This window comes from Trachypithecus francoisi, unplaced genomic scaffold (genome assembly GCF_009764315.1).
Source record: "Trachypithecus francoisi isolate TF-2019V2 unplaced genomic scaffold, Tfra_2.0 Lachesis_group13, whole genome shotgun sequence".
NCBI lineage: Eukaryota > Metazoa > Chordata > Mammalia > Primates > Cercopithecidae > Trachypithecus > Trachypithecus francoisi.
In genome coordinates, this window is record NW_022681458.1 from 74,160,095 (window position 1) to 74,173,024 (window position 12,930).

Sequence of the window (12,930 nt, forward strand, 5' to 3'; positions counted from 1 at the left end):
AGGAATTTTTGCGAGAAATGCTGTCACCAGTATTTCTAGGGAAAAGGAACCAACCATGGAATGGCCATGAACAGCCTTCTGGTTCTTGACCCAGAATCCTTCTCATTAAATTCACACTGAAAGTGCTCTTGCAAACTTGGATTTAGTGTTTTTGGTCATGGGGCTGTCATTCAGTTGTTTATTTGCCTTGGGAATATTTGCATTAAATAAACAGAACCCATATTTTGATGTTTCCATTACATTTTATACATGATGGAGTCTTGTTCTGAAAAGGTGATGAAGGTGATAATTCTTCTGTTTGTCTACTTAGGTTCAATGTTGGATATCATAAAATACATTGTCAACCGAGGAGAACACAAGAACGGAGTTCTGGAAGAGGCAATAATAGCAACAATTCTTAAAGAGGTTTTGGAAGGCTTAGACTATCTACACAGAAATGGTCAGATTCACAGGTATGACCCCTGCAGAAATGTTTAAATTCAGCCGTTCGTATCTTCAGCCCTAGTTTGTAAAGAATGTTAAGGAAACACATGTTGCAGGCAGGTATTGACATTACTTTAACTTAGGCTAAATAGATGGGAAAAAAGTACTTAAGAAAGAAACAAGTGAATAAATTTTGATGAATTATGTTGGTATCCCTGAGGATTGCTTCAGTGGCTTTCACTGAAATAAGAGTGGAATATAAAAAGGACTACATGGACTCATTTTAAAAAATCAGTTTTGGTAACTACTCTTGAATTATACTAATTGAACTAGATAGCACCTCTATCTTTCTAATACAAGCAAGACTATCCAAACATTGTAATATGTGAATTATTTTTGATGTGGTGGTGAGAGGGAAGGAGGAGGCACACATCTTTTGTGACATAAAATGTTAATTCTTTATATAGTCAAATCACATAGAATATGAGTGCTTGATGTTTCAAGTGAGTTAGTGCTACATGGGCTCTTAGGAATTATTGCAAGTAAATAGCCATCTACCCGTAATACTAATAATGTAATTCTCCTACCCTGAAATTTATATTTAATTATTTCTACTATATTTTTCTTTCTTTCTTTCTTTTTTTTTTTTGAGACAGAGTCTTGCTCTGTTGCCCAGGCTGGAGTGCAGTGGCATGATCTTGGCTCACTGCAACCTCTGCCTCCCGAGTTCAAGTGATTCTCCTGCCTCAGCCTCCTGAGTAGCTGGGATTACAGGCACCTGCCACCATGCCTGGCTAATTTTCATATTTTTAGTAGAGATGGCGTTTCACCATGTTGGCCAGGCTGGACTCCCACTCTTGACCTCAGGTGATCTGCCCGCCTCAGCCTCCCAAAGTGCTGGGATTACGGGCATGAGCCACTGTGGCTGGCCTATATTTTTCAATAATTAGAAACAAATTACTTTAGAAATCAAACTTATAAATTGCAGATTGTCATTTTTCAAAGTACTAAGATTGCACAGGTTTTATATGGTGAAGAAATATACTATATAATATTATAATTAGTATTTATAATCGGTCTCTCACCAGAGGAGAGAAGTTCATTTTTCAGAAAGAGAATTAACTTGGAATTGTACCCCAAATTTAAGTGGAAGTGGAGGAGCTTTACATAGACTGGGCTTTAATACTTGATAGAATGACAGTAGTGTGAGTTTCTGGGCAGTCTCTAACTCTGAAGCGTAAAATAGAGAGTCTACTTACTGATGATTTAATTAAATTTGGATAATTACTTCATAGAAAATATTTCTTTCTAAAATCCTAACTCTCCCCCAGGAGTAAACTATAAAATGACAGTTGAATCCTTATACCTTTCTTTTTTTTTGTTTTTTTTTTGGAGACAGAGTTTCACTTTTGTTGCCTAGGCTAGAGTGCAGTGGCGTGGTCTCGGCTCACTGCAGCCTCCACCTCCCGGGTTCAAGTGATTCTCCTGCCTGAGCCTCCCAAGTAGCTGGGATTACAGCCACCTGCCACCACGCCCAACTAATTTTTGTATTTTTAGTAGAGATGGGGTTCCACCATGTTGGCCAGGCTAGTCTCAAACTCCTGACCTTAGGTGCTCCACCCGCCTTGGCCTCCCAAAGTGCTGGGATTACAGGTGTGAACCGCCATGCCCAGCCTATCCTTTTAACTTTTAACATCTGTGATATAATCTTAATATTTATGAAATTATTATGTTAAAGAGCTACATTGTATGATACGTTTTAAAATCTTCCTGAGTGAATCAATACACTATAAAGTCTGTACCCTACAATTTATTTTCTATTTTTTTTTTTCTAATAGGGATTTGAAAGCTGGTAATATTCTTCTGGGTGAGGATGGTTCAGTACAAATAGCAGGTAAAACTGATAAATAGAAAATTTTTTTACTTGATTACAGAAGTGTTACAGTTTCAAGGCATGTCGAATCGTTCCTGAGAAATGAATAAATGCATGTGATCTCTTTTAAGAATGATATTTACAGAATGTGTGGCTCCGAAGGATAGCATGTTTTCCTTATCGTTTTGATAAGTCATTAGATCATCCTGTGAAAAATACCATTTTAGTACATAGCTTTTTGATAAAGAACAATTTTACTTTCAATTTTGCTATGTTTTCTGCCTTTCACATTTTATAATGGTAATACTCATATAACTTCAAGAAATGCACTTGTAAAAACGTTTTTCGATAGATTTGAAAATTTAAAACATCATACACATCAATTAAAAACTAATTTCTTTCTTTTTTGAGACGGAGTCTTGCTCTGTCGCCCAGGCTGGAGTGCAGTGGCTGGATCTCAGCTCACTGCAAGCCCCGCCTCCCGGGTTTATGCCATTCTCCTGCCTCAGCCTCCCGAGTAGCTGGGACTACAGGCGCCCGCCACCTCGCCCGGCTAGTTTTTTGTATTTTTAGTAGAGACGGGGTTTCACCATGTTAGCCAGGATGGTCTCGATCTCCTGACCTCGTGATCCGCCCGTCTCGGCCTCCCAAAGTGCTGGGATTACAGGCTTGAGCCACCACGCCCGGCCAAAAACTAATTTATTTCTTAAGAGGTATCTGAAAGAATTGGGAACATTAAAAATCTGGGCCATGTTTTGTTCTTAACTCTGACCCAACATGGCTGTTCTTGACAAAGCTGGTAGGCTGGGGATGCAATGAATGTCTGTTGCATGAACACCCAATATCAGGTGAGCATCTTCTATTTTGTTATTGGCCCTAGACCCTAGAGTAACCTTAAAGGCCTGAGATAAGATGTAGCCACGTCCATATTAACTCTTGCTTTACCCATGTTGTTGAAAGTCTGTCTCAGCAATCCTTTTAGCTTTCATGGTTTCTTTAGGGGGTGTTGTTGGCATTTTTTGGCTAGACAGTCCTTCCCTATACTGGACTGACCCTGTCATTGCAGTGAAGAGTAAGATGAGCCCACTTGTACCCATCACCTGGTTTCAATAATTATCAGTCTTTGGCAATTCTTGATTCATCTGCTGCTCCGCGCCCGACAACCCCTGACTCTGGTGCCTCTCCTCATTGTGGATGCTGGATTTTGTTCTTGAGCCATCTGAGTTAGTACTTTGTGTGTGCATATCTTGTCCTCACGAGTGGACTTTATCCCACAGGCTAGGGACAGTTCGAAAAAGTACTTCAGTTAAACAAGTAACAGCTGAAAAACATCTGTGGGCAAAAATTACAAACTATCCAGTCCCAAAAATTTCAAACTCTCCAAACTAATTAGTTGTTCAGAGTGCAGGCTCTGGTGTCAGCTGACTTGGTCAAAATTCTGAGGCCACCACTTAGTAAGTAGCTCTGCCACCTTGGGCAAGTTACCAAACCTTCTTAAGACTCAGTTTCCGTAAAGAGGGGTAAAAATATAAACTACTTCATCTTCTTTGGTGAAATCAAGGTCCAGTGATCTCAACAGTGGCTGACACATAATAGGCATGCAGCAAATATCAATAACTGCTGTTTTACCATGGCTGCTGCTGCTACTACTGTTGCTACTGTTACTACTGTTACTTCTGTTACTATGACTAACAGGATCACACTGATACTCCCTTGCACTGACTGGGGATCATGTGAACCTGGAATTGTCCTGCAAGAGCTTCAGCTCTGAGGAGAGTTTATGACTTATCAAAAAGTGATACTTATTAATTATGGAATTTGGAAGCTAACTTGCCATTAATCTTGCTCTAAGCTGATAAGGAAGTACAACTAATTTTCTGTTTTATGATGAAATGATGATTTCTCACAAAAAGGGTCAAAATAGTGAACTGCCTTTGAAATGTGAAGGCTGGTCAACCCCTGCCTTATTCTGTTACTTGGTCCTCTGCCAGTCATCTCATCCCATTATTCTTGTCAGATTAATGATCTGAGCCTCTTCCTGAGCCTTCTGGAACACACTGTCCTTTTCTTTTTCCCATTAGGAATCCCCGAGGTAAGATCTCCTGACTTTTTCCTTCCGTCACAGGCCTTTGGGTTTTTCCTCACTGCCGAGGTGTCTGTTGTGACCCAGTACGTGCCTGCACTGCGGGGGCTGCTGAGTTCAGAAGGGCTCAGGCAGGAAGCCCCTGTGCGGGGTGGTTGTGGGAATTAAGTGAATTGAAGTGTAGAGAGGGCTGTGCCTTTTCTGTGCCTGGCATGTGCTGAGGACTTTGTGTTCCAGTCATCCGGGGCATCCTTGGTATCTTTTTGAGTATGCAACTTCATGCTTGTGTAATAACAGAAATTAGAATGGCCATTTTCCAGATGTATGGTGGCTGCTTGACAGGCACCTAAATGTACAGCTTTGGCATCTCTAGAACTATTGCTTTCTGGAATTCACATTTAATTTCCCCCATATTCTCTGACCTGATGATAATATCGAACTAACACAGTATTTAAAGTTTGAATTTTTAAAGTGTTAACTGTAATATAAAGTTATTCCCTTAAAGCATTTTTAATGTGTCCTTGGAAAGGTAGATGTTCCTGCTGTCCTCATTTTGTAGGGGATTGACTTTCTTGGTCAGGCACTTGGTCACTGCCTGAACAAAAACAAGGACCAGGAGTCTCTGGATCTTTTGCTGGCATCCTTGTTGGTGGGTGAGATAGAGGAGGCGGGGGGAAGAGTAGAACGTGGAGACTCAGCAATGGCGGGAGTGAGACAGTCCCTTTTTGTTGCTACTTGGACAAGTAATACATTGCTTTTACCCAGACTGTTTTTGCTCTTTTCCCTTTGTATCTTTATGCCTCTGAGGGGAAAGTAAGGTTTGAGGGAGGGGAGGTGGGGCACCTGTAGTTTGAAATAAAAGTTAAGAAGGGGAGAAGTTAAGTTTGTATTTATTTCTTTGAGTATAATATACATTGCCCACCTTGAGAGTATTATTGTGTGCATTATTTTTCAGAAAGGGCATTTTTGCTATCCTAATAGAAAACATAATGATTTTTGTTTTTTTAGGGGAAACACTCACTTTTACATATGTATAAATTCCCCTTTTCAGAACTTTTTATCAGAAAACAGATTAAAGGGCCTGATTTAGACCATAAGAAAACCTCACTTTATTATGCAGCTAGAAGTATGGTAGATAGGATAATGTGCCTGGTTCTGTTTAACACAGTCCAAATTCTCTGGGAAGAATGTACATTTCTATTGAACATGGGTATAAAATCAGGAACTAACGTGTCTTGAGTGCTTCCTGTGTGTCAGGCCAGGTTTTAGCTTCTGAATGCTTTGAGTCTCGTTTAGTCCTTAGCACAACTCCATGGGGAAGGTACTATTGCATCCATTTTACTAGGAGAAACTAAGTTACAGTGGGGAAGTCAGTTGCCCCAGTCACATGTAGAATAAGCGGTGTATCCACGCTTTGGGTTTGGGCAGTCTGACTCTAGAAACTGCCAACTCACATCTGTGGGATTTCCAGGAGGAGGACCTAAAATCTGGATTTAAATGACCTCACTTTGAGATGGAATATACCCAGCAGTCACCATCTCTTCTATGTCTTTGCATAAGTTTATTCCCCTTTGGACCAGGGAACATATTCAGCACCTTCTTCCTCCTTGCTCCTTCAGGTTGAAACACAGGGGTGTCCCTGGTAAGGTTTCAGTGGATAGGAGAAGCAACCATCTAAGCGTCATTTGCTATAGAATTAAGCTCAATAGTGACACCACACTCTTTTCAGACTGGGAAACTTCAGGTTTGATATAGTGAATTAGAACCTGAGGACTGCCTACTCAGGGTTTAAGAGAAAATGCTTTCCTTCTTACTGTACCTTCTATGCTTAGAGGTCCAGTGTGAGTAACTTCCTGATAATCAACTTGGATGCCCTGGAAAATGTAATAGGTTTTGGTGCACTCACTGTGTGATAGAAGGGGGAGTGGCTACTTGAAAGTCATGTTCTTCCCACGGCATAGCATTTTATTTTCCAGTTTGATGCCCTGTCATATTGTCAGGAAGAGCTTAGTGCTTTGGCAAATGACTAAGCCTGTTTGTCCAGAATTAATGAGAGTCACTATTTTGAGCAAACAGAAATTCATATGAAACGGATCGCTTTGGGATGGTTTCTGCAAATCTATTTAATCTAAGATTTAAAAAAAAAATAGTGGCTCCTCTTAATGTTCTATAAAAATGTTGATTTCAGCACATTTGATATATAAAGAGCTTTGTAGACGCTTCCTACTACATTATGTAAGCTAGATCTCATGCTCATTTTCACTTACTTTTGCCTTTGAGGTGTGTGTGTGTGCTATGGTTTGAATTTTGTGTGCCCTCCAGATTCATATGTTGAACCCCAATCACCAATGTGATGGTGTTAGGAGGTGGGACCTTTGGGAGGTGATAAGATCATGAGGGTTAAACCCTCATGAGTGAGACCAGTGCCTTTATAAAGAGGCCCAGAGAGCTGCCGTGCCCTTCTACCATGTAAGGACACAAAGAGAAGGCACCATCTATAAACAAGAAGGTGGGTCCTTACCAGATAGTGAATCTGCTGGTGCCATGATCTGGGACTTCCCAGCCGGCAGAACTGTGGTAAATAAGATTTTGTTATTTTTAAGCCACCCAGTCTAAGGTATTTTGTTACAGTAGGCCCAATACACAAAGACAGTGCTTATGTGTGTGAATGTGAATTTCCCTTCCCTGGTTTTACTTAACAGAAATAAAAACCGCTACTGAGCAAAAGCAACCTGGAACTCTAGAAAGTTACCATCAAACTGCCTCAAGTATGCACATCCATTCAAATCAAGCTTATGCCCTGGGTTTTTCACTGTCCAAAGTACATTGGTAGAACTTTGGGTAGCATCTCTTATTTACTGGGAGGGAGATTATATCCTTATCAGCCTTGAATGCATCTTCAGTGTAAGTCTGCATCTTGAATACTGAAAACCCCATGACTAAAAGTGCCAGGAAAACATGCAACGAAACTTAACTTGCTTCTGTCACTTCCACGTTATACATAAGGAGCCAGATGAAGGTGTGCAAGGTGGTTGAGTTTTTACACCCATAGCTGCTAGGTTCTTTCATTTTCCTTCTATGCTCTTTGGCCCTCATAAAGTGCACTTTGCTGCGGATGGTGGGGGTTGAAGAGTTATTGTTTTGTGTTGGAGGGGTGAGAGGTTGCTGCTTTGAGCAAGGTAATATGGGCATCCGAGCAGCCCTGGAGTCAGCTTCTGATTAGTATGGGAAAGCTCCGAAAGCCCCCGAGGCCTCCAGTCAGGAAATGATGTCATCACATTTATGAGCACCTTGGCCCAGAGCAAGGGCTCTGACACCAGACAGCCATGGTTCAATTCTGGTATTGCTTCTTCTAGCTGTATAACCAATTTATTTATCTTCTCTGTGCCTCATTTTGCACATTTGTGTAATGAAAATATACTACAGCATTAAAGGAGTTAAAACACATTTTATTTTAGAATTTGCTAACTCATTGCTTTTGTATTGAAATTGGGATGGTGTCCTCTAGTTACTTAGGGTATGGTAAGCTCACGGTGGCTAGGGAGGCAAGGCCTTAGGCACCCCATCTGACCTCCTGCCATATTGTTTTGCTCTTCTCTTCTCTTTGTCCCATCAGTTTCCTCAGTATCACCAGAGTGAAGAATCCGCAGTATAGATCTGACCGTATCTTCCTCTTGCATAAAGTTTATAAGCATTGTTGTTGGAATAAAGCTCCAGCTTCCTAATAGTGGCAGATGAGGGACCTGCCTCTAGTCTTGTCTGCAAGTGCTTTCTGCTGTGACTTGAAATGCTTATAACTTCTTGTTCAGGGTTCCCCTTTCTTACCTGAGTAACTTCTTTTCATGACTCATTCATGAAGAATTCTTTCCTTGAGAAGCCTTTCCTGATTATTTCCTCCACCATGCCCACCTGCACCGGGCTAAGCACTTCACCTTGGTGGTTTGAAAGGGTTCTGTCCATCCTCTAGCTAGCCTATGATACAGCACTGAAAATGGGCCTCTACTTGACTGTCTTCCCTTCAGACTGGATACTTCCCAGAGGGGTAAACTCTGTGTTGTTCATCACAACATCCCCAGATAGTACCTGACACATGGCAGGTGTGCCTGAACTTTGGGTCAGTGCAGTCTGCCTCGAGGCACGCGAGACACCCTGTCTCAGCGGCAGGTTATGCAAGTACATGTGCCTGTCGGTGGCAGAGGGAGCAGATGTGAGGCATAGCTGAGAGTTCAAATGAGTAAGACTATATCAGCTTAGCAGGGAGAGAGGCAGAAATATTTTAAATATTTAGGTATGTATACTACTGCATATTTTAAAGGCTGGAAATAGTTTTTAATGAGCAATATCACTTCTGATGTTGGACAAGCACTGCCCTAGCCAGCAAGCAATGAAATGATAAAGTTAAGAGTGAAGCAGAGAACGTGAATGAAGAGGCACTGGTTATACTCAGAAAACAGAATACACATGAAAATTAAAATCGGTTGGGGGAGGGTTTAAGTGTTCTATAGTGAGCCAAAATATTTGTTTTGCATTTCAGGAACAGTTTATAGCTATGTGAATTATGGTTTGATGAATTATGACAAAATTCTCATACATGAATTTTTTTTTTTTTTGGCATAAGTGAATAAGGACAGTAAGTTAATGTGGCTTCCTGATTTTTGGTGTTTCGACAAATGGTAACATTTGTTAAAAACTCTAGAATGAACCAAGAATGTAGTCACTTCTGGAAACTGAGGTTTTTGTTCCAGCTGTACACCATCAGTGAGAAATACTTGAGGAGATTGTAAGTAGCTTCTCATGCTTTAACAGCTGCTAGCAGTTGTTTGAGCAACAACTTAAGGAAATGTTACTGGGTGAACCTCCAATGGAGGAGAACCACTTTACTCCCCTGCTGGAATTTTTGCTCAGCTGTGCATGTTTAGCTACGGGGGGACACGGTTGAGCTTCACAGAAGAGTGTCTAGGGGGGGCATGAGGCAGATGGGACTCAGTCTTCCTCCTTCCCTCTCTTTTTTCCTTCCTGTAAGGGCTTGCAATATCATTATTAAATTAAATTTCACATGTTACCAAAAGCTACAGAGGTCTGGCTAAAATAAGAGTTTTTAGACTTGAAAGCTGAGCAGTTCGGTCCTTTGCTTATTTTTTTGTTTATTTTTCTTTTCCCCAGAACCTCCATTTGTATAGCCTGCTCCTTCTGTGGGGGAAAAGGTAAACGTTAGGTGTTTGGTTTCAGTGTATCCTCAGTGGTTAGTTGACAGGTATTTATTGAGCATTTGCTATTTTCTAGGCACAGGCCTCTGAGCTGACACAGTGGTAAGCAATGGAGACATTGTGTCTACTGTCATGGAGTTTATAGTTAGGAGACACAGACATTAAACAGTTAACTATATAAATTTTAAAAATGTGTTAAGTGTGAAGGGAATGCATATATCTGGGTAACTTAAGTTAGCCACTTTAGGACTGGTTGAATAGGTTGTAATGGGGATAAATCTTAAATCTGTATTATAAATAGGAATAAGTTTTGGTCAATAACATCTTGTAAATTATTGCACGTATCGTATGTTGATTATAGATTTTTAGGAAATTTAAATAACGTTAACCTGTGTTTACATTCTGTGGAATATGATTTAACACTTGATTGTATGTAGTGCACTTGAGGACACAGTAGCCAATCTAGGCCCCCCGTGGTCGTTAACTTACTGTCCTTACCCTTTGCTGGCCATAGTTTGTATCAGCTGTAAAATGATGTGCTTAGGTTCTCAAATTCCCTTTCAACTCTAACAAATGGATACCTTCAATAGAGAACTCTGTGACCCCTGTGCGGCAGAACTGCGCTTCTCACAGTCTTTCCCAATTCTTTTAATGGGAGAACCATTCTTCTATTGAGTAGGCCAGAAATCTTGATGTTCCTCGATCCTTGTCTTTCTCTTGGACTCTACATCCTGTCCAATATGTTAGTAAATCCTATGGTTGACCATATTTCATCAGCTCCCTGCTGTCATCCTGGTGCACAGACCCATCAGTTCTTGTTTGGATTATTATGGCAGTCTCCTAAAAGGACCTCTTCTGCCTCTGTGGTCTGTTCTCTACACGGCATCCAGAGTACTGCTGTTAAACTAAGTTGACTTGTATTATGCCTTTCCTCAAAACCGTCCAACCCCTTCCCATTTCAGAGTGAAAATCAAAATCCTTAAGGTGCCTCGTGAGGCCTTATAAGATCTGGCCCCTCATAAGATCTGGCCCCTCATTATGTCATTGATCTCAGCTCTTACATCTTCCTCTTCGGTCAAATTGGCCTCCTTACCTTGCATGCTGCTGCCTCGGGATCTTTGCATGGGCTGTTCCTTCTTTCCGGAATACTCTTTTCCTTACCTCCTTCAGATATTGGCTCAAATGTCACATCATTGAGACTTCCAGGCCTCATATTGTAACCCCCCTGCCCCACATTTTGTATTCCCTGCCCTTCTCTATTTTCTTTGTTGTACACATCAGCGTACTCTCTATCAGTGGCTCCCTTAAGGTGTGCTCCTAGAGCAGCAGCAGCAGCAGCATAAACTTGATAAAAATGCAAACTCTTATGCTCTTCCACCCTAGACCTTCTGAATCGGAAATTCTAGAGGTAGGGCCCAGCAATCTGTGTTTTAAGAAGCCCTCTAAGGGTTCTGAAACAAGCTGAAGTCTGAGAACTACTGCTAGGTATTATGTTTTGTAATTTAGCTTTTATCTGTATTGACCTCTCCCCCTTACCCCTGCCCCAACTTAAAAGTCAGCTCTGTGAGAGCAGGGGTTTCTGGTCTGCAGTCCCGGTACTTAGAACTGGAAGTGGTACTTAGTAAGATCTTGGCAAACAGTTGTCAAATGAATTAATAAACATCTGACTATATAGTAAATTTAGATTAAAAGAATATTGAGCAATAGTTCAGTGACTCTTCAATGTTAGGAGGTTTCAGTGTGAGGTTTTCTTTTATCACAGATTTGGAAATCTGCAGATTCTTTGATGATTCAACTAATCCTTCTGAAAACTTTGTAAAAAAATGGTGTGCATTGTTTCCTTAAATACTTGTAGCAACTGGAGTTGTGTTATTTTAATCTTCTCCCATAGGGATCATATCTTTAACATGTACAGATGGGCTATTGTGGCTTAATGGAGGCTTCTGATAGTAGGGCTAGTTGAGTGGAGATTTGTATAAAAAAGATCACCTGCAGGTATATGAATATTCTATTGGAAATTTAGACTTATTAATATTTGATCTAAGTTGTTCGTGCCTGTCTCTGCGAATATGGCCGTCCCGGAGCCCTCACTCACTTTAGAAGCTTGCCTTTGGCTTGGGAAACAGTAATACCTGTATAATATACTTACCTGGTGCTCTCCTTACAACAACTCTGTCGGTTCAGCACAATAGTTCCTTCAGATGAAGCGTCTGAGGACTGCTGAGCAATTGTGGACTTGTTTAAGGTCATTCTGAAAGTCATAAAAGCATTTCACTCTCAGATCTCCTCAGACTTCACTTCTTGCCATTAGGTTTTGCCCCTACCCCACCAATGTACTTCTTAACTCTATGCCTTCTGACAGTTCAGCAGCCCCAGGGCTCAGTTCCTTCCATTGTAAAGTAAGGAAGGTTGACAAGATGTCTCCAAGGACCTATCTTGCATAAAATGTTCAAATAACCCTTCATTAGCTGCAGTCACTAAAGACATTCTCAGTACTATTTTAAAGAATTCAAATCAGAGGATTATCTTGGGCATAGAGAGGAGAGTAAGCCAAGGCTCTGTCCTGTTTCTGCTTTTACCAGAACATCTTTAAAAATAGTCCTCCCACCCCACACTGGGGATCCAGGGAAGAATGGTTATGTGGTGTGGGAATTATCTGTGTTTTGCCTTTGTTCAGTGTAATTATCTTATTTAATAGAAAGTTGACCACTAGTGAGCTCTTGGTCACGTGTATCATCGGACTTGAAAAAGCTGTCTCTTGGCCTGGGGACCTTCAGCACAGCTGGGCTGGGACTCCTGCTTCAGCCTTCCCTTATGTTGCTGCTCCAGGTGTGACCACTGACTCCACTTCTTACTGAAAACTCACCTGCTTTGGGGCAAGGGTGTAGCTCTGACATAGATGGGCAGATTATCTGTGGTTTGCCATTTTGTTCAACTGTTGCTCTCCACTGCTGTGGCTAATTGACTGCATCTGTCAACTGAATTTTGAGCCAAATATAATTGGCATTGACCACCACTTATTCTTTTTGTCCCTTTGAAGCCTGTGTTGCCTTGATTGAGAGAATGGCTGAGGAATTGGGGAAGGAGTAGCAGCTTCTGTGTTTTTACCAAGAATCATCCTGTTGAATTTTTTTTTTTTTTTTGAGACAGTCTTGCTCTGTCACCCAGGCTGGAGTGCAGTGGCATGATCTCGGCTCACTGCACCCTCTGCCTCCTGGATTCAAGCGATTCTCCTGTAGCTGGGACTACAGGCGTGTGCCACCACGCCCGGCTAATTTTTTGTATTTTTAATAGAGACGGGGTTTCACCATGTTAGCCAGGATAGTCTTGATCTCCTGACTTCG

General features: G+C 41.2%; 1 protein-coding gene across 3 annotated transcripts in view; it reads left to right on the forward strand.

Moving 5' to 3' along the window:
• STK39 (serine/threonine kinase 39) overlaps window positions 1-12,930 on the forward strand; it is a 302,652-nt gene that overhangs the window by 85,162 nt on the left and 204,560 nt on the right. For all 3 annotated transcript variants that reach the window (XM_033231238.1, XM_033231239.1, XM_033231241.1), the window contains exons 4-5: window positions 311-452; window positions 2,262-2,317. In XM_033231238.1, the coding sequence (XP_033087129.1) occupies window positions 311-452; window positions 2,262-2,317 (198 nt within the window). The remainder of the gene's footprint in view (window positions 1-310; window positions 453-2,261; window positions 2,318-12,930) is intronic.